General features: G+C 41.5%; 1 protein-coding gene across 10 annotated transcripts in view; it reads left to right on the top strand.

The window, feature by feature from the left end:
• STOX2 (storkhead box 2) overlaps positions 1-15,395 on the top strand; it is a 117,098-nt gene extending 101,703 nt beyond the window's left edge. For all 10 annotated transcript variants that reach the window (XM_015861442.2, XM_015861443.2, XM_015861445.2 and 7 more), the window contains 2 exons: positions 6,224-8,486; positions 12,718-15,395. In XM_015861442.2, the coding sequence (XP_015716928.1) occupies positions 6,224-8,486; positions 12,718-12,913 (2,459 nt within the window). In that variant the 3' untranslated portion in view covers positions 12,914-15,395. The remainder of the gene's footprint in view (positions 1-6,223; positions 8,487-12,717) is intronic.
• Positions 15,396-21,642: the final 6,247 nt, after the last annotated feature.

The following is a 21,642-nucleotide window of genomic DNA, read 5'->3' as shown; positions in this document are numbered from 1 at the left end:
AATGGTGATGATGTGTCTGCCTCAGTGAGGGGCTGTTATATTTAAGCTGAGAGGAGACTGTCAGCTTGGTATGCAGAGACTTTTAGAGTCATCTTGGATGCAGTTCTGGCTTGAAAACCTTCAATTTTTAATTTTTAATTTTTTATTTTTAACTTGGCAACTCTCCATGACAAAAAGGTTTAGGGAACCATAGATGCTTGTTCTTTCTGTCTCTCAGCTTACAGGTCTCTGAACCTGTAAAATTCTTTATTGAACTTCTTTTAATGACACAAAAGTGGTAATTACAATTTCTTGAGTAATAAAACTACTGATGCATCTGCTTTTTCTAGGCATCCTAATCATAACCGTGATCATAACCGAGTGAGCTTGTGGATGCACCCTCCCTGGAAGTGTTCAAGGCCAGGCTGGATGGGGCTCTGAGCAGCCTGGTCTGGTGGGAGGTTGGAACTAGGTGATCTTAAAGGTCCCTCCCACCCAAACCATTCTGTGATCCTATGTGTTTCCGTGTCTTGATTTTTTTATTTTATTTTATTTTATTTATTTTTATTTTTTTATTTTTTGCTTTTAAATTACAAAGCAAGAGTTAACTCAGAGCCTTAAAGGTTGCTTTGGCTTTTTCTGCAACTGGCACTTGCTTCTGAGGTTTTAAAATGTAGTTCTGGATCTACAGCTATGTTTGAAGTAAACAGTTCTGTCTGACATTTGATAATTGTACTTTGGAAAAGATTACTGCAAGTATATTTTGTAAATACTATCTCTCTGTCCTGATTTGTGGTTTAGCTTGCAGAGGGTTTATTTTCAGTATGCTTCGCATGTTTTGAAAACAGCAGCAAAAGTTGTAAGGGATAGGATGCAAAGAAGGCAATGTTCAGAATTGTAATTCTAGTTGAATTTATTCTGATGTTTTTGTTTTTTTTCTAGGTCACATTTTTTATATAGCTATGTACTGGAAAGGTTGCATAGATTGCAAGTGTTTTTTCCAGTGATTCTATCAATACGTTTAATAACAACGCAATTGCGTGGCAGAAATGATAATTTCCTGGTGGCATCCCTTGGGTTTCCTGGGAGTGTGGTTATCAGGTGCCGTGGTGCGTTGTGCTATTCTTGCTAGACAGAGCCATGCATCAAAAATAATTCAACAGGCTCTGCTGCTGCAGACTGCTCACAAGGAGCCTCAGGCAACTTAGCACACAGTCTCTTGCTGCTTCTTTTTTCCACTGGCCATGGACATGTGCATTTCTCAAGCTGGGGATTAAAAAAAGGAGAGCCTTGTTTTTCCCACTCCACTTCCCAAAACATAAAGGAAATTATAGTAAAAAAAAAAAAAAATTCACCCTTTGTTGTTCAGTTTTTTTCCCCTCTCTAGAGGAGTGCCCTTCTCTTGAAGCCATAACGTGTTTAACAGAGAAAGTGTGCATGTTCTCTGAATGTTTGAGCACTATCCACGCATCTTATACCTTTATACGATAAATGGAACCTCTTCTCATGTTGTGATGTTTCCACTTGTCTGCCCAAACTCTTATAAACCAGCCATGGTTTTTTGAGTCCTTCTGTTCACTGTGGCTATTTTCAAATATCTGATGTCCTCCCATATTCTGATAGTTTATTTTTCCTAATTGTGTTACGATATGTTGAGAGAGAGGAAAGCATCATTGGTGTAGATGTAGCTGTCATTGTCAAATAACCTCTCTGTATCTCACCCTGTAGCAGCACTTGTCTGCCTGTGCTGTTTCTGTTTTAATGAACAGATGCTTCACTGCTCTTCATGGCACGTATAAATTTCCTAAGACCCCAGATGCCATTCTCAAACTGCCTAAGAATAATAAACCTCTTTCCTCAGTGCAGTTCTTACAAGAGCAGTCTAGCCCTCTAGTTTGCTGAGCCATTGTGCAGGCATAAATCTGGGCCATGGCTCTATCTGAAATAAGGTATGCTAATTATTTATAACATCACATAGCAACCACTCCACATCCTTAACTAGTATTTCATGAGCCAATCAGAGTATTTCTTTTATCCCTTGTTAAGCCTTAGCATCAGCTCAGGAGAAAATCATTTTAGCAGACTTAACACCATTTAAATACTACTTCAGATGTATTTTTCATGAATTTATTTTATTGAAAAAGTTTGTAATGATAATGCACGCCTTATTGATGGCATTTGTTATTTTGCAGGCTTTTTAAAGAACAAGCTGCACGTGCTCCCATTATTCTAACTTGGAATTAACCAATGAAATGTTTGTACAGCCCTCCTTTATAATTTATTGACCGCGGTTTAAATCCTGTGCACTAAATGTAAATCTTTGAAATCCAGTATAAGGAGCTAAGAATGTAACCTCTGTTCCTGTGTTTAGCAGCCAGACCCTCTTATCTGTATGGCTATGTCTGAAGGAAGCATCGAGCTTTAGACTATGCTGTCATTAGTAACAATGCTTATTTTCTTTCCAAATTTGTCCATGTTGTTATGAAAATTGTTTTAAGGTGTTCAGTATTTCAGTGCAGAAGCTGTGTTTGTGTATTGGACTGGATCACCTTTTGAAGCAGTTTTCTGAAGGCTGGCAAATTTTTCTGACGTCCACATTCATATCTGTTAGCTCTTTAAATCTGTGAAATGTATATGTAGCACTTAAAATAAGTGTCATACATTAACTGAGTTCACCCTAGGTCAGTGTTCTTTGTGAGCAGCAAACAAGACATAATCTTCTGTCTGGAAGCTCAGTGGATGGCATAGTAGACTCTCTTGAGATGCAAAAAATGTACATGTCTGATGATTCAGTGTCCAGACAGTTTCTGCTTTTGAATTATTTAAACACTACATAATCTTAAATAACACCACTGCTGTCATGCAGTATTTTAAATGATAGAGCCTCTGAACTACTGGTTGGTAGGGGGTTTTTTTGTTGTTGTTTTTTTTCTTCTTGCACCTATTTAATAGGAGGAAGGAGACCCTAGGTAGACATCTGAATGCAGGGGCAGGTTATATATAGAAATGATGTGGGCAGGTTACTATGAAGAAAAAGATCTTGAGGAAGCCAGGAAATCGGATTTCTTCCTCTGCTTGCACCTCTGAGTTGCCGTGATCTTTGACAAGTCACTTGCCCTCTATCTATCATTGTTATTTCCAACCCAGTAGGGCTGCTAAGTCTTTGTCTTTGATTAGTTTAAATGCTTTGTTATCCTTGGGGTGTCAATCACAAGTCGCATCTATCCACACAAGAGTCAGACAGCTGAGATATTGTGGGAGAGTTCCAGATCTAGCTGAGAAAGGGGCTTGATTTAAAAACATCCCCTGCATATCTAGCCCTGACTGCAGTAAGTGTAGAGAGACTGTGCAGGCTTGTAACTCTTGCTGTCCTAGTTTCCTCATCAAGTTGTTGCACTGTTAGCCTCCCATTTTCTCTCTGGTTGACAGTGATCTCTGGCCAGTCCTGAAAGTGCAAATTTTCCTACTTGGACTTCTCACCTTGGGATAATTGACCTGTTACATTGAACAAAATGCTGCTTTAGCCCCTTGCTTCCCTGGCTCACAAAATGCAAAAAGGTGTAGAGCTGTTGAATGGTAAATACACACCGAAAAAAATGACCTCCTTTTCATTCACTATGATCTTTTGGGCCTGCTCTGTGCCTGTTGAAGTCAGGAGAATCTTGGCCAGTGGCCCTAGTTGGAGCAGGGCTGGTCACAGACTTCACATTGTACACTTTCTCCTTAGTGTATTTGTTGATGTGCTGCATTGCAATTGCCGAATGAAGAACAGTTGAACAACACACTCCTGTCTTAGGTTCTTCATCCACAGCAGGACTTCCCTCTGGGGAATACAAAGGACTCTCTTTGTATTTCATTTTTATTTTTGACTGCATTAATATGAATTGCCACACGAGAAGATCTCTCTTCCCAGTGCTTGTATGGGAAGTTTGGGCTTCTACATTTGCTTAATTCTGTTGCACACCCAATGTCACACTTCGAGATTGGCGACAGAAGCTAACAACACAATAATTATTAGGCAGGATAGGTGTTACACTTCTTAACATAAATGAACTACTTGATCTTTGTGCTCATTTGGCTATGGTTACAAGCAATGGGAACACTCAAGTGCACATTGCTGAGACTATGTTGTATGCAGCCATGCAGCCAAGCATTCACCTAAAGCACTAGGTATAAAGGCATACATGAAATACCACCAAAGGGAGCTAGATTAATTTCATTGCTCCTGTTCACAATGCTGAACAACCTAATTCAAGTTTGAGTCTGTTTCTGCTTTTGTAAGTACCTGAAAGAGACCTGAACAAAATCTGTAGGTAGCGTTAGCAGTACTCCAGAGATCTGCATCTGTCGTCATCGCAGCTGGGGGAGTAAAATGAAGGGAAGTACTGCGTGCAGCAGGCAATAGGAGTGGTAGTCTCCAACTCAGGAGAGAAGGCTGACACAATTCACTTACTACAGTGTCTTCAGCTTCCCAGGCATGCTAATTACTTTTTCCTTGATGTTTTTCTGCACGTTCTCTGTCCCTACGATTTAGTCATTTAATGTAGCCACAGTGCATCCAGTATTTAGACACTCAACTAACATACTGTAGTCATTATGGTTTGTTAGGTGAAAAAATGTGTTTATTTTTACCACATTTTGCAGGGTGTTTTTGTTACAGTATTAAAAAAAGCTAGCTTAAAAAATGAGATGATCCATATCAATCTCTTTCTCACATTCCTAGGTGAATGTCTTTCACCTTTTTCTCCATTTTTTTTTCTTTTTTTCCTCGTTCTTTTTTGTTCAGTGAAAAAAGGATGAAGGACCAAGTTCTTCCAGACAAAGGTAGTAGGTATGTGTTGAGGTATTTATTTGTAGGCTCCTGGAGGATACAGTGGCTTGGTCAGATTATGTATAGAGAAAGGCAGAGGGATTGGCTGCTGCACAACAACTGCATCTCAGTAAGAGAAGGGCTGGACCCTGCAGTCTATTTTCAGCATGGGATGGAGAGGCATATAAGCTTGAGATTGGGGTCATCTACCACTTGTGATGCAAAGTGTAAGGGGTGGTACTGTCCAAGCTGACCCTAGATTTCCTTCAGCATGCTCTTTGTAGATATTAAAGGTATGTCATGATAACGGGCTCATGCATTACTTCTTGGAAAATGATGAATAACTTTTGCTTGTTAATTATTTTCACTTCCCAGGTCAGTACCCCAAAATAAGTTTAAACAGTTCTTAGTTCAGCAAAATATACTGGTTGAAGATAACAATTTCAGCTAAAATTTTGGAAAGATTATTATTTCTCATTCAGTACAAGCAGATTTCTTTTTAAACCACTTTTGTTAAAACTCTTGTTCCCTTAGCTCTACATGGAACTTACTCCTGTGCACAGCATGCTAACTTGGTATTTTATCTAATAAAGTATTAAAGACTTGCTGCTGCACCACTGAACTCAGCAGGAGTATTGGTAGTGGGAAGAACTGGGTTCACAATGCCATGTTTCATATGTGGTTAGTGTGGCAGTGATGCGTGGCTGACATACTTGACCATCTCTTGGTATGTGATATTACTTACTAGCATCCTTCACATTACACATGAAAAGCAAAAGCAAATTTTTAGGAGCTAGATCCATAACTTCCAGCATAGTGGAAATGTTTCTTTTGTAACTGAGCTGTATTGTTCAAAACATGTATTTTTGGAGCAGCTGTTTTAGTTGAGACATGTTTTAATGGGAGAGCAAACCAGTTAAGACTGTGAAGGGGGGCAATTTTGGGGAATCCTTTTTTTTATTTTTTTCTCCCCTTGTGGTATTCTTATGTACAAAAACAAACTTAGGCATCCGAATGAACAAATAACCATTATTTTACACAAGGCTGTGCATTGTTATAAATAGCTGCAGTGAAATGAGATATAGGTATTTGACTGGAAGAAAAGTGAAATATTCCCCATAACACCCTTTGCTTTCCAGTGATTTCACCCTGTACCTTAGGGTCACCTGTGAGATGGAAGTGACTAGAAGTTCTCCTTTCTTTTTTAGCACTCCATTAATGGCCTCCTTTCTCTTAATAATTCATGTGTTTGAAGTGTAGGAGATAAGTGAAAAAACAAACAGACAAGAGAATGCCTAACAAAGTACTTTGGAGTTGTTTGTTCAGCATATTCCAGCTTGCACATTAGAAAAACATGTTTACGTAGGGGAGGGAGGGAGCCAGAGTATTTCGTTGTTTACACACTCACTGATATTTGTTTGCTGTCATTTCTAGGGGTTCCAACACCCAGTCCAGAAATCCTTCGACATACCTTGAATATGCTTGTACGGGAGAGGAAAATATACCCAACTCCAGATGGTTATTTCATTGTAACCCCGCAGACTTACTTTATAACACCATCTCTCATAAGAACTAACAGTAAATGGTACCATTTGGATGAGAGGATACCTGACAGGTCTCAGTGTACCTCTCCACAACAAGGAACTATCACTCCCTCCACCTCGGGATGCGTCAGGGATCGAACACTACCCAAAAACCACTGCGACTCCTGCCACTGTTGCAGAGAAGACATGCACAGCATGCATGCGTCTACCCTACAGAGGAAGTCAGCAAAAGACTGTAAAGACTCATATTGTCCTCCTTCATTATGCCAGGTCCCACCCACTGAGAAAAGTAAAAGTACTGTCAATTTTTCTTATAAGGCAGAGACACTCACAAAGCCTAAAGATGTAGAAAAGCAGACTAAGAAATTTGGACTCAAATTATTCCGATTAAGTTTTAAGAAGGACAAGACAAAACAGTTGGCGAATTTCTCTGCCCAGTTTCCTCCAGAGGAGTGGCCGCTGAGAGATGAGGACACCCCTACCACTATACCTAGAGAGGTAGAAATGGAGATTATCAGGCGCATTAACCCAGATTTAACTGTGGAAAATGTCATGAGGCACACTGCACTAATGAAGAAACTTGAAGAAGAAAAAGCTCAACGAAGCAAAGCGGGATCTTCAGCTCACCACAGTGGACGAAGTAAAAAAAGTAGGAATCACAGAAAGTCTCATGGGAAATCGAGGTCACACAGCAAGACTCGGGTATCCAAAGGAGATCCATCAGATGGCTCTCATTTGGATATACCTGCTGAAAGAGAGTATGATTTCTATGATCCCTTGACTCGATCCCCACGGGAAGGCTGTTTCATAATAGAACACAAGGGAGATAATTTTATAATGCACAGCAACCCTAGCATGATTGAATCTCACTTTCCCATGACACCGGAATGGGATGTGTCTGGTGAGCTGGCCAAAAGAAGAACTGAAATGCCTTTTCCTGAACCTTCCAGGGGAAGCTCCCACTCTAAGGTCCATCGGAGCCACAGCCATACACAGGATAGACGGTCAAGGAATGAGCGGTCTAGTAAGGCTAAAGAAAGGTCTAGATCCATGGACAACTCTAAGGGACCTCTGGGCTCAGCTACTTTAGGCACACCTGAAGACATGGGTGAAGGCTGTAGCCCAGATGACCAAACAACTAGCCAAACTTACATTGATGATAGTACTTTAAGGCCATCTCAGTCACTCAGTCATCAAAGGGCTCTGATTTCATCTGCAAGCTACAAAGAGACTTGCATCCCTGAAATAGCTAGTGGCAGCATAGAAACCCCCAGTTCCTGTAGTCTGTTGGAACAAAAGCCTACAGAGAATTTGCCATCGTATAGTGAGCTCAACTCCTGCACAACAAAATCTGCAGTTGATGACTATTTCCAGTGCAACACGTCCAGTGAGACTGTGCTTACTGCTCCATCACCACTAGGAAAGAACAAAGAGGATCATGACACGCTGACAGGGACAGATGGGCTCAAAAAAATGACTCCCTCAGAAAGACAGTCTCAGCATATTGCCAGAGAGCCTGGGGTGCACAAAGAGGAGTCCCCAAAGGGCCCGAGCAGCGGTTCGGCGGTTGTTGGCCCTACTCCAGAAGTGATTGCAAATGGACGGCTGGTTCAACACCACAGTGCTGAATCAAGCAGCCTTGATAAAAGGAAAGAAATATTTAGCAAGGATACACTCTTCAAGCCTCTGCACAACACTCTTTCTGTGAATAGTTTCCATAAGTCTAGCACACCCCTGCTAAAACCCCATCAAAAGACCCCTTCAGACACGTTGCCAGTCAGATGTGAGAAACTTGAACAAGCGATAGTAACCTCAGTCACACAAGTCATGCCTGTCTCACAGAGACAGCAAGAGACAGCTGGGAACCAGGAGGCCTCATTCGACTACTACAACGTATCAGATGACGACGACTCAGAGGAGGGAACCAACAAAAACACCGAGGAAGAGAAGAACAGGGATGATGTTGGCACAATGCAGTGGCTCCTGGAGAGGGAAAAGGAGAGAGATCTGCAAAGAAAGTTTGAGAAGAATCTCACTCTTCTCACCCCAAAAGAAACAGAAAATAGCAACAACCAGAGAGCCACCCACTCGGCCCGCCTGGACAGCATGGACAGCAGCAGCATTACTGTGGACAGCGGGTTCAACTCTCCACGGTAGGACTGTCACATTAATTGCAGCTTTACAGTCTAGAAAGTTCAATTTTTAGTTATTTGTGTGTATTCTATTGGTAACAGAATATAGGGCCATGTTAAACAAATGTACACGTCCTCAGACAGTGTTTTCTATAGCTCTAGAATCTGATATTCAAATGTGTGTTTTTTTCCCATACTGTAAGCAACCAGTGACCATTTGTGATACAAACTTTATATTAACTCATTTTTCTTTTGCTGAAAGACCTCCCTGTATCCATTTTTTTTCCTGTTTTAAATTTGTGTTTGCATTTAGAGTAGAAGGGATGAGCGCCTGCATATTTGCCCCTTCTTTTACTCATCAAGACTAATTGGAAGACTAGACATAACTAGATGCCATAATCTTTGGCTCAGATAAAAACAAAACAAAACCCAATGATGTCTATTCTGGCTTTTGGCTTTTTTGTTTTCTTCTAAAATTTTTGGAAGTGTATCTGTTACCATTCCAAACCAGTGAGTCTGGAACAGCTGCTTCCTCTGCACTGCTGAAAGGGCTCAAGATATTTGACCTTCAGAGATGACCCAGTACTGCACTAGCAGAGAGAGAGATGTCTTGCCTAGGATGCTTGGGAAAGGGCCCAGTCGTTTGTGTATGGTGGCAGGGGTTAGTCATTTCCATCCCAGGGACTGCAGATATTACGGAAGTCTAGGTGCACCTGGAGTCTGACAGGCATAGTGAGGAGAGAGTTTCTGGTGTGTTTCCTACCCTGAAGTTTTGACAGGCTCATTTCCAGGTTAAGAATCCTTCATTCGAGCTTTCTGGACATTCTTCTCCTTCTGGACTTTAGCAATCCTAGGTCCCTGCTGGAATGGAGCTTGCCTGGTTTTGTTTGCCCTGGTTAGCAACCCATCAGAGTTCAGTACAATGACTCTAAAACCACAGAAATAATTTACAATGCTTGTTCTCCTATAGTGTCTTTCTTAGCCTTAAATTATTTATTGCCTGTGTTTAAAAATAAAACCTCCAAGACTGGATTTGCATTAGAGGAATGAAAATTGTTTTCTTTTAACTTAAAAAGTGTTCTTAATCCTCAAAATTACATAGCCTTAAAAATCTACTGCAAAGGCTCACAGAAAGGCACATGAGGAGTTTCCTGCTTCTACGCACAGGACTAACTTTCCTTTTCAGTTAAAGTCATGTCATTCTGAAATAAATTCCTTTGGATTTGATGGTTACTCCTGCTTGATGTTAGTGACAAGGCAGGAACTGCTGGGCCTGCTGCAGCACACAGTGGACATCAAACTACCAGAGTGGAGTTTTAACATATGTATGATTTTTTCCTAAGTAAAAAAAATATTAAAAGTATTTTGAGTAAAATCATCATGTTTGCACTGAATGTAACTTAAAGGAGGGGATACAAGAAGATTTTGATGTTGCAGCTGTTACTGCTCTGCAGATACTCGGCATCTTTGTCACATACATAGCCTCTGTATGAGGCTATTTGTGCTGTTTATTTTAAAATGTAAACTCTTTAAGTTGAAGTTCTACATTGGCAGTCAGTTTTTGCAGAGAAGTATATAATGTTTTTTACTGCTTTCCCAGCCCGCCCTACTCCTGCTGAGTGTGTGTAATCTCCAGGACAAGATGTTGACTGGATAAAAATCACTTCTTCGTTTTGCTAGATGCGTGCTAACTGAATATAAGCTTGCATTTCTGGTTAATGCAAAGTCAGGCATTTTCTTCCCTAATTATGTATACAAAAGCTAAAATTTCTGTTGAAGTTCAACTTAAACTTAGATGGAAAAGAACAGAACATTGTGAGCTTACTGGATTCAGCTGTACCGCTTTAAGATTAGAAGGGAAACAGATAAGCAGCTTTTAATAACGATGTTGTTCTACACACCCCGTTTTAATTTTACTGTTTATTAATTATGATTTGCTTTTTGCAAGGCTACAGAAAATAAGCTTTTACATTTAGAAACAAAAAACAAAACACAAAATAGCCCCAAACGCCACATTCTGTAGGGATTTTTTTTTCCTGTGTATTTGTTTTGTAAGGCCAGCATACAGTCCAGATATTTCAAAGGCTTTTAAATATCCAAGTCATGAGTTTTGCATCAAGATGATTAAATTGGATGCTTTTGCTCACTTTTGGTCTATTAGAATTAACTCTATTAAAATAAATGAAGATGAGGGTGATTTGGGCCCTCTGGCTATAATTACCATTATGTTATTACTTGTCTACCTTATAACAAAAAATGTACTCTACAGCCCTTCTCCAGGAAATGTAAAAACACCGTCCAGCATCCATCTGTTAAGATTCACCTAGCTCTGACAGCATCCATTAGCAGATGCCTCAGGAAGAGGATAGAACCAGGACCTGCATCTGGTGATATCTCTCCAGTTTACTCTGGTCCTCCGCTGATGTGCACCTCTGGGGTTGTGTCTGCTGGGCTGTGGTGCTGTTTGGTCACGCAGATTTGCTTGGGGAATCGGAGTCAGCAGTTCTACACTGTGAAAGAAAAAGAGTATTGAATGAGATTTGAGCACTTCATGTGATTTGCAATGGTCATTTGACTTCAGAAGTGTTTTGTGTATGAAATTAATCAGAACACTTCTGTCTGGAGTTCAGCCTCTCAGTATTTTTTTCGTTGCATTTATTCAGGTGGTATATGGTATCCACTAGCTCACCGTATTCATTTTACTGCTTTATTTTTAGAGCTTATATAATACTGCTGTTCTTTTGTCACCTAAGGAAGGAGCTAATTTTGGTATTACTCTGCATACCGAACTCACTGCAGTCGTTTTGCCTATAGATGTTATGACGATCAGTTTGTGACACTTGAATTGAAATTGTTTGAAAATGTGGAATTGGCGGTCCCTTAAAGAAGGATACAATACCAAATGATCTTCAAAAAGCAAAGATTGCATCTCTCCTTGTTTGTAAGCAGAAGGAAAGGAATCAAAGACCAGGAGCATGCCCTGTGTCACTGCATCTGAGTGCACACGTCACCTGTCTTAGCTGTTTGGAACTGCTTACAACAAGGCAGAAATTGGCAGATGATCAGTGCCATTTTGATTGATGTTAAAAGATCAACAAGAGCTTCTCTAAGAGCGTCATTCTAGTTGTAGTCAGTTTAAGTTGACTTACAGCTAAATTTATTACTACAGCTAAACAAGACATTTCTTCTTCCCCATGTCATGCACTGACACATTTATCCCCCTATTCTTTGTACCTCTGGTTGTAGTGCCCATTTAACCCCCAGTAGTAACCTAAATGTACTCAGGAAACATCCTTAGCAAGTCGTGATGTCATTTTCCAAAGAAGTGGGGCTGTAGGTGAAAAAATACATAACCAGGATCCACACAACTGTTTGAAAACCAGAGCTCTCTGTGCATGTGAAACCATGATTTAGAGACTGAGTGAAAAGAGAACAAAAAGAACAGTAGTGCTGAAAACTAGCTCAAGCATATGGATGAGTTTTTTTGAAGCTGTGGGCTAAAATATAGGCTTTTCTGCATTCCTAGTTAGATGTACCATTTAAAGGCATAATCTTTGAAAGTGCTAAGTGTGCTGTCACTCCCATGGACAAACGGTGTGATAGAACTAAAGGAACTCAGTCCATTATCTAAGTGAGATAACAGAACTCCTTGCTCAGAGAGTGATTGTGGCTGTTCTGATTTGCTGGCATCTTATGAGCTGCAGTAGTCTCAGCTGTGAGGCATGATTCAGGTGTTGCGTTCAAAACTGCATTATGTGTTTCATGTAAAGTAGCGTTTTTAGTTAAAAAAATAATCCATGAAAGATGTAGGTAGGGAACAACAAAGCAAGTTGTGTTGCATGGTTACTCTCCTAGCTGTACGTATTCACAGAATTGATTTGATGAAGTTACTTTGTGCAAAAATGGACCAGTGAGGGAAAAAGATTATAATGTTCCACATGCAAAATAGAAGGTATGTCCTTGGGAAGAAATCCAGATACTCGGCAGTGGTTTGGTGTACAGACTCTGTGTGACAGCTCCAGCTCTGCTTAGTGCTGTCCCTGCATTACAGCATGGTGACTGCTGAGTACTGCTGGAACGCGTTCTGGAGGAACATATGTGAGCCATCAAAACGAGATGGTTTATTGGTGTGACACTGCATACAAACACAGGAAGCCTATTATAAAACACTCTATTCTCCTTTCCTGTCTGGTCAATAGATATATCGGCATGTCATATATGAGTGCGTATATGTATTTCTTTTCCGTTCTAGTACTCGGGAGAGCCTGGCATCCAACACTTCAAGCATTGTGGAAAGCAACAGACGTCAGAACCCTGCTCTGAGCCCAGCACATGGCGGTGCGGGCCCAGCGTTCAGCTTCCGAGCCACCGCAGACCCGCCGACAAGCGAAGCTGAGAAACTGCAGAAACCAGCTAACTGCCTGCAAGCTTCTGTCACTAGTGTCTGATAGTCAGCCTGCCTCAGAATTTCTGTCTTATCCCATACAGCAAAGTTTACGACACTGGGACTGATGTTTACATCTTTGGAGAAAACAAAAAAAAAAAAAAAGCATCTCAACCACAGTTTTAGTATTTACTTAAACTGTGCTGCTATGTAGACTAGGGGCAACGAATAAATCTTTCTTTCGAGGTATTGCTTTTCACATTTGCGGCTCTGTAGCAACAGAATAGCAGTAGGGATTAATATGTACACTTTTTGCTTCACTTAATTGTAACTGAGCACATATATGAAAGTCTAGACACTGTAAGTGTAATCTGCATTCTCAATGTCCATGCAGTTGCCAACTTCATTTTAAAAAAATGCCACAGATGTGTGATGCCCCTGGTCAGAAGCTAAACTCTGCTGCAGAGTTGGTTTCCTTCAAAAATTGAGCCAGTGCTGAAAGTAACCAGCCAGGATCACCGCGAGGAAATACAATGCCAAACATGACGAGTGATGACCTCGGCTCTGTCTGTGAATTATCAGTAATGATCAGTCATTTTCACTGTGCGTTTCTGTGACACAATTTTGCAAATACCTGTTGAAGTGGATAAGAAAAGGTTCTTTTTTATGAGTGCGGAGCGTGAGGAGGGAGACAGCTTTCCCGTTTGTGTTTCAAAAGCCTGAGAGATGTTTGTGTACTGAAGCTCGCTGCATGACCTTCCACAGTCACAGATGGGGAGGTAGGCCTTTGTGTAGAGGGGGGAATGGGGAGGGAAGGGAAAGTTATAACTGTCGTAGAGCCGCAGCGCGGAGTGACACAAAATATAGGAAATATCTTCACTTTACGTCAAGTATTTTAAAAAGATTTAAAATCTGATTCTCGTGTCACTTCTGGTATTGCAACTCACCATTAACGCAGGAACCAGAAAAAATCTAATTTCTTTGAACAAAAATATTCTTTATGATATAAATGACAAGTATGGCCTGAAGAACTGATTTCTTTCTAGTGGAAGGACATAAATCTATTTTATGTAGCTTATTAAATAGAGTGCCTAAATTAGGCTATTAAAAATAGCATACAGTGTAGTGATTATCAGAGAACAAAATTTAGAGAATTATAAACTTCTGGCCTTTTTTATTCAGTGGATGTTATTTGCAATTTAGCATTTTATGGACATGTTTAGTTTCTAGAAATTAAATGTGTCTGTAAGGCGGGCAGTAGAAAACTGAATTCTGTAGGTATGGTTTATCCTAATTGCTCTCCCCGAAACTGTTACTCCAGAGTAATTCACACCATGCTAATTACTGCAGAGTAACTTCTAAGGATAGTTGAACTTCAACAATAATTTTGAGGCGTAGGGTCACGTTCTGCTCTGTTCCTCATGCAACCTGGTAGTGCAACAAACTGACTTCAGAATGAATTCTGTCTTTGTTTTCTGTCAGAACAGACAAATTGGTGGAAGGATAACAAAGATGCTAAAATGTTCAGCAGTCCAAACTGTTAAATAGAAAAGGGATATTTCCACTGTCTAGCTCCTGTAGTACACAGGTATTAAAACCAACTGTACAGATTAAGAACCAGTATTTTCATCAGGTTCTGGTGACACGTATTACTCTGTATGCAAAGTCCTTTGAGCTTCACTCATGTTCTATATTTTCATCAGAAGTCTTCACTGAAGGTTCAGCCTTATGTTACGCAGTTGGATATAAGTTCATTTACTTACCAGCCAGCTTTCTAACTGGACACAATCAGTTTCTAATTCTGCCAGGAACATCTCTAATACCCAGTAAATGCACGGGTCTGCTTTCCTTGCTTTCAGTGTACAAATTCCATTTCATAGGAGCAATAAGACCTTTTGGTGCACATAAAGGAAATTATTGTGCTTTTGGTTGGTTATCGAAGTCACTTGGCCTTTAGCCTTCTGCCTTATCATACCTTCCAAGATGTGCTCTAATGACCATATAGCGCTTTGCATGACGCATCTTACTATTCAGTGTGTAACTCCAGCCGCGCTTACTCCATGCAAACTGTAGAGTTGGAGTTTTTGTGGGGAGTTGTCATGTACTATGCAGTGGCCGACTGCGATTTTGTTTTCTGAGACAAGCTCTGACATCAGTAGTATGTATCCATTCAGTAAATAAAAATGTCAAAACCTGAAAAAAAAAAAAAAAAAAAAAGAAGTAATAACTACAACCAGTGATCTGAAGCACTAATGGCAGTATTAGAATGTGAAGAGCGCAAACAAATTTCATCTTTTGGAAAAGTGTTTGTCATAAACTAATCAGAACTTATGCAGGCAGCTGGTTGTACAGAAGACATAATGCCAACAAAATATGACAGTACATACCTACAAACTCTGTAGTATGTAGTTTCCTAATGTTCCCAGAGACCAGCAGACAACATAAATGTCATATTAATGTTGACGTGGCATTGTACCAATATTAATGTGACTCTTGGAATATGGAATGTAAACAGAAGTTTCAAATAGAAACGTTCTAATCTTGAATTCCTTTTTTTTTTCTTTTTTTTTTTTTTTTCTTTTTCTTTTTTTCTTTAAAAAACAACAATGAAATATGAGGAAATTCCATCTTGAGGTTCTGGTAACAAAACCACGAGAGTGGAGCTTGAGTGCTTTATGTCACCCTAATCCTTTGATGAAATCATAGCCTTGTATTACATGGTTGCTTATCTATCATTCTTCTAATGTATCGATTTAAAGGTTTACAGAGTTAGATTAGGTTGAATCTGTGTTGTGTTCAACTGTAAAGGGTCAACACAAATCTGTCGGCATTTTGCACACTTGATATGTATTGTTATAATACAACATGTTACTTTTATGGTAATTTTTTTTACACATATAACTACCTCCATGAATTTGATGAAATGCAGCAACATAAAAGCGTATTGTACAAAGCAAGGTTAAAAACTTCGAAGCATTAGCTCATGGCGTTCTCTTGTGTGTCAATGCTTGCGTATGAAGTCATCGTGTTTCCATTGCCACGATTTCCTTTTACAAGATTAAAAATCTGTCTTTCAGATGAGTCACGTAAGACTTTGACAAGGCTGCATAATTGGGATAACGGTGAAAAGGGAGGCTGAACCCTCCCATCCTCTCCCCAGTTACTGCTACAATTTCTGCCTGGTAGAACTTGAAAACGTGTATGAAACTGAGCAAATTAGGAACATTTACAGTCTGTGAAATGCAATTGATGGTGTGGGGGTTTTAAGGGAAGACGTTCCAGATATTTTCTTGGCAGCCTGCAAATATACTGGGCCCTATTCTGCCTCTGTTTTTGCCAACAGGTCAGGTCATGGCTTCTCAGAACTGTCAAGGGTTAGAACAGCGATACATGCTCTGGTTTCTGGAGTGCATGCATCAGAACTACTCACTCTTGTAGAAATGACCAGCAGCTCTTAATTGACTTAGCTGGGAGCAGCAGTAGGGACCCTGCTCGGGGTATGTGCCTGTTGTTCAAAGAACATGGGCGGGTTTCCAAGAAAAATGAAGCTGGCCTTTGAAAAGTAGCCAGCTTCAACAAGCCACCTTTCAGGAGGGAAAAAATGAAAGATTTTCTGAAAACCAAAGGAAGAAAGTGGCAGCTGACCTTACGCAGATCATATTTGTATGCAAGCCCCAATTTATGAACACCTCTTTCAGCAAATCTAGTACCATTATCCCGATGCAAGTTAATATACAGTCATCAGTGGAGCTAATTTAGCTGTTAAAATAATTCAGCAAAAAATCATAAGAGGTCATCCATTTGATTCCTTACATCATTGTAAAACGTTCATATAACAAGCAGTGATGCTCGCTCAACTTTATAACATATCAGGAAACAAATATTCTAATGAAAAACCACGGCCTAGTGCTTGCCAGGGCGGCCATTCTTATAGCAGAGAATGAAGAAGCCAAGGTCATGCTTTGCACCCAGATCATGCCTTCTGGCCCTGGAGCCCTCCATGTGATTCAGCCAGGGCAGGCAGGTGGGTGGCACCATCCCCATCTTGTGTCAGGGCGCACTGAAAAATAAGGAAAGGCTGAAATCTGTGGACAAAATTATTAATCAGTTTCCTTCATTCTCTTCAAAAGTCATTCAAGTAGAGTTTCATAGTAAACCAAAGTGTTGATACTCTGAAGTTTTCACACAGTCGGTTTAAAAGAGGAGCTGCTCTGTGGTCTTGCGGGGACTCTCAGGCGAGCAGTGCCAAACAGGTTCCAGTCACACAAGTACTGCCAGCAGAGGTTTTAGGAACAGGGTTTTTAATTAAAAATGTGTTTTTCGAATACATTTCCCGGAGCTTTTCCTAAACACGGTTGTTCAAGTTGTGCTGAGGAAGCAAATAGCACTCCTGATCTGGTGTCACCCACACAGTTTACAATTCTCTTTGCTCTTCTGAAGAAAGCTGTACAGTATTAAGAGAGAAAAGTTCTATTTTTTACATAATTCTTTAAAAAGAAAACAAAGTATATATCTAAAGTGTTCCCCCTGAACAGAAGTAAAGTACATGGATACTGCATCAGAGAGCTGCGTGGCACGCAGGACCCAACTAAAGCCAGACTGGTGCTAGAGGAATCTGGGACTCGCGCTTCTGGTAGCGGCTCCGAGCGCTGATTGCAGCCCCACATTGTAAATCTGGCGGTCACTCCCCGCTTTCCCCCTCTCACAGAGGGCGGAATTGCTCGCTAACTCCATTGAAGCTCAGTTCTGAGCTGAGGATTTCCGTGTTCCTCCCCCCAAGACACTAAGGGCAGAGAAGGAGCAGAAGGCCACACGCATATGCCCGGAGCTGGAAGAGATCCCTGTTGGAGGGCAGCAGCCCCATGCCCAGCCTGGCTGCGGGCAGAGCTGGTGTAGGGGTTACCTTGGTGTGTGGAGGAGGTGTGTGCTGGAAGGGATGGTAATTCTGCAGGTAACTTCCTGTGAGTGACTGAATGTGGCTGTTGCATTAGGTCTAAATGAGTTAATAAATGCAAGTGGGACTTACTGTATGTTAGAAGGGAGTTTTGCAGCCAAGACTGCCTTGTATAAATGTGTTTGCACTGAAAAAAAAAAAAAAAAAAAAAAAAAAAAAAAAAAAAAAAAAAAAAAAAAAAAAAAANTTATTGGGTGTCCACACAGCAAATAAAGAACAGGGGAATAGTTCACAAAGAATGAGGTTAAGCATTCTGCTATGTCTTCTCCCACGAGCTACAAAAAAAAAAAAAAAGAAAAAACAAAAAAAAAAGAAAAGAAAAAAAAAGAAAAAAAATTAAAAATTACTTGGTCTCTGGTTGCTGTAAAGGTCATCCAAGATGGATGTTCTGTTTATATTGTATAGTATTTCATATGAAATAATTACGGTTCATGAAATGTCTTCCCTAACGTTACTGATTTATAACAGCACATTTGTAACATGGTTTTTATTGTGTCAGTGTACCATATTGTAAATGATGATAACTTGTCATGCTTAGTATAATAATTTAAAGGAAAAAAAAAAAAAAAAAAAAAAGGACAGGGATTTTTGTAAGTCTATATTTGAAAGTCCCTCCATATGGTAATATTGTGTTCATGTTGTTTATGTAGTGTTGTGTGAAATATCCATTTTGGATTGTGTTACTTTTTAAGATATTAAATAACATTTGGTTATATGTTTCAAGTGGATTTCTTGTACCCATCGGTGGCTTTTAAGAGAAAAGGCTTTCCATTCAATGCACCATTCTCTCAATTAGGAAACCTTGAGTTACAAATCACCGGTCTCAGAAAAAAAACTGTGTGTGTTCTGTGTCTGGATGTGCTTCCCTGGGGGGCCCTGAGAGCAAGGGGGAGGAAACTGGCTGCATTTGAGAACCCCAGTGGTCAGGAGGAGGGCTGGGGAGGTGCTGGAAAGCTTCACGCTCATCCTGATGCCCAGCCAAGAGGTTTTGGATAGGTTTGGGCTCCGGGATTTTGCTACTGCTACCATGGTTTGTCTTTGTTTTGCTGGCTTCATCCATCTAGAGGAATGGCCTCCAGTTGTGCCATGGGAGGTTCAGGTTGGATATCAGGAAAAACTTCTCCGGAAGGGTGGTCAGGCACTGCAGCTGGGTGCTGCCCAGGGAGCTGGTGGGTTCACAATCCGTGGAGGTGTTCCAAAAATGTAGAGATATGGTACTGAGGGATGTGGCCTAGAGGGCAGCATTGGCGGTAGGTAGACTGTTGGACTTGGTGATCTTAGAGGTCTTTTCCAACCTTTTTATAACTGTGTGATTCTTTCTTCCCTTTGTAAGTCATCTCCCTGAATTTGTGTATTTTCAATTATAGGAAAAATAGCCGAAGACAGGCAGGGTTTGGTTGGGGATTTACATTGACCGAGTCAAACTCTGTGCTGTTCTTTCCTATTCTTCCTTTCTGGAGACATCCTGGCATCCTCTACCGCTGCAGGAGTGGGATTTGAAGAACTGTGGCTGACCACACAGCCAGACAGCTGAAACGACACCCACCTGAAAAGTCCAAGCACACTGCTTTGCTGAAGAGCCATTCTGCTTTTGGCTTGTGCCTTTCTGCTGGGAGCAGGGACCCCTGGACAGATTTCCATCCCTCTATCTCTACAGATACCTTGGCAGGTGATATTTTTACAGTTCTCCTCTCCGGTGTTGCTCTTTTCCATTGGCTTCTCAACTGTTTCTATTGTGTCTGACTTTTTTTCTTGGTTTATTTTGTGGGATGTCCTTCTCTGTCAGAATCCCACCTCTTCTGCTCCACTTTGGCATTTTTACTCCTGCTGGTTCTTTTCTTTTTCCTGTGCATTACTTGACATGAGACATCCTTGGCTCCTTTTCTCACCCTTTCTGCTTAAAATGTCATCCTACTCCTACAGAGCCTTTTCCTCCCTTTTTCATTCCTTTTCACTTTCCCTGCTCATTTAAAGACCCCAGAGAAGAAAAGGAGCTCCTGTCAGCACTTCCCTTCCAACCACGCTGCTCCAGGTTGGTGACTTAAAAAAGATGCTGTGTGGAAGTTTGCCTTCGCCGTTCATCTCTTCTGTTCTGCTTTCCTTTTGACTGCTCCTCCTGTTTTTAACTATGCTTTCCCGTCCGACTTCTCTGCATTTTGAGGGTTCTGAAAGGAGTCCCCAAACCTCAGCTAAAGCCTCGTCTCTCGCTTGTCTTCCAGTGCTGAGCAAGGCCCCAGCAAAATGCTGAGAAAAACGATTCCAGAAATACCACTGGCTTTGTGCTGGGAGGGCAGAGCTCGTGCTGGTGAGCAGCTTCCTTCCAGGCTCCAAGTCCTCACGCTGAACAAAGTATTTTTAGCCCTGCTGTCACAGGAATGACAAATGGGGACTGGGAGCAGGAAATCCCAAGTACATTTGTTAAGATCTTTTTTCTCATCTCTCATCCTGGTAAGCACAAAAGCCATAACCCTATGCTGGCAGCTATTGGAAAACAAGCGCAGTAAATGAATCAACCAGCACGTACATGTCTGTGCTCTAGGAAGAAGCCCGTCCTTCCAGAGGGGATGTTGTGGAGCAGCCTGCAGACAGGCTGGGACGCTGCTGAGCTTAGCATTTGGGGTGCTTCCCCCGCAGCCAAGGGACTGGCTCCTTGCTGCCTCAGCTGTGCTCCATCCTCTTCATGCTGCTCTCCAGCAGGCCTCAGCTGCTGGCCCAGCACAGGGAAGCCATGCAGGGAGAAGCTCTCCTGTGTCCGGTTTAGTGCTTGCCTCTGGATTGTTCCCAACATGAACTTGCCAGAAAATCCCTATTCAGCATCCAGCTGCCCCAAGTCCCCGTGCTTCCACTGGACACAAGCTGATGATGACTTTCAGATGCAGGGGTCATGCAGTCAGCCATGCACTTGCTGGCCCTGCTACCTAACTGAGGCCAGTCTCCCTCTCCAGCCTACAGATGACCCCGGTGTGTGTTGTTACCAAGCTCTGCCCAGCCTTCCTTCATGCTCAGCCCTGGGTGCTGCCCCAGTACATTCAGCCTTTGCTTTCCATCACCTTCTCATCTTCCTCACCTACTTCAGAAGAAGGCTATTTTTCCTCCAGCCGAGGTGTTTTATTTCTAAGTAGTCTCCAGTGGGCTCTAGAGATTTATTATTTGTTCATTACAAGGAAGCTTGAGAGCTCTCGCACCTGAGGTAGCCGATGTATTTATCGCTCCTCCTTAGAGGCAGAACACACTGCCATTACTTTTTTATTATCAGCCATAACCCAACTTGCAGAGCCCATATTTCTCATGCTCTGGCACCATACAGCAGATAACAGTTCCTCCAAATCACAGAGCGCAGGGAAATGTTTGAATATAAAATGAAAACCCTTCTCACTTTTGATGGCAGAAACAAGAAGAAAAAGAAGACAAAAACCGAAAACTAGAGCCTTACAGGATGGCAAGAAACAGTTTTACAGCGCTTCCACTGTGTTAGATGTTAGGACAAATGTCTAAGTGGCTGGGCATTGGAACAGGGTGCCCAAGGAGGTGATGGAGTCACCTGGAGGTGTTCAGGAATTGTGGAGATGTGGCTCTGCTGAACAAGGTCAGTGGGCACGGTGGGATGGTTGGGGCTGGGATAGATTATCTTAATGGCCTTTTTGAGCCTTAATGATTCTACGGTTCTATGCGAAGGGCTGGAAGGGTCTCATCTGGCAGGAGTGCTGCCAGCAAACCCCTCCAGCCTGGGCCCTCACTGCTGGCCCACAGCACCACCTGCTGCGCTTCGGCTCAGGGCTGGGAACCAGTCCCTGCCTGCAAAGCAGCAAACGTCCTCACACTGCTGCCAGTATTCCCCT

Source organism: Coturnix japonica, chromosome 4 (assembly GCF_001577835.2).
Source record: "Coturnix japonica isolate 7356 chromosome 4, Coturnix japonica 2.1, whole genome shotgun sequence".
NCBI lineage: Eukaryota > Metazoa > Chordata > Aves > Galliformes > Phasianidae > Coturnix > Coturnix japonica.
Note: the sequence above shows the minus strand (reverse complement) of the source record. Positions and strands in the feature narration are given on the sequence as shown.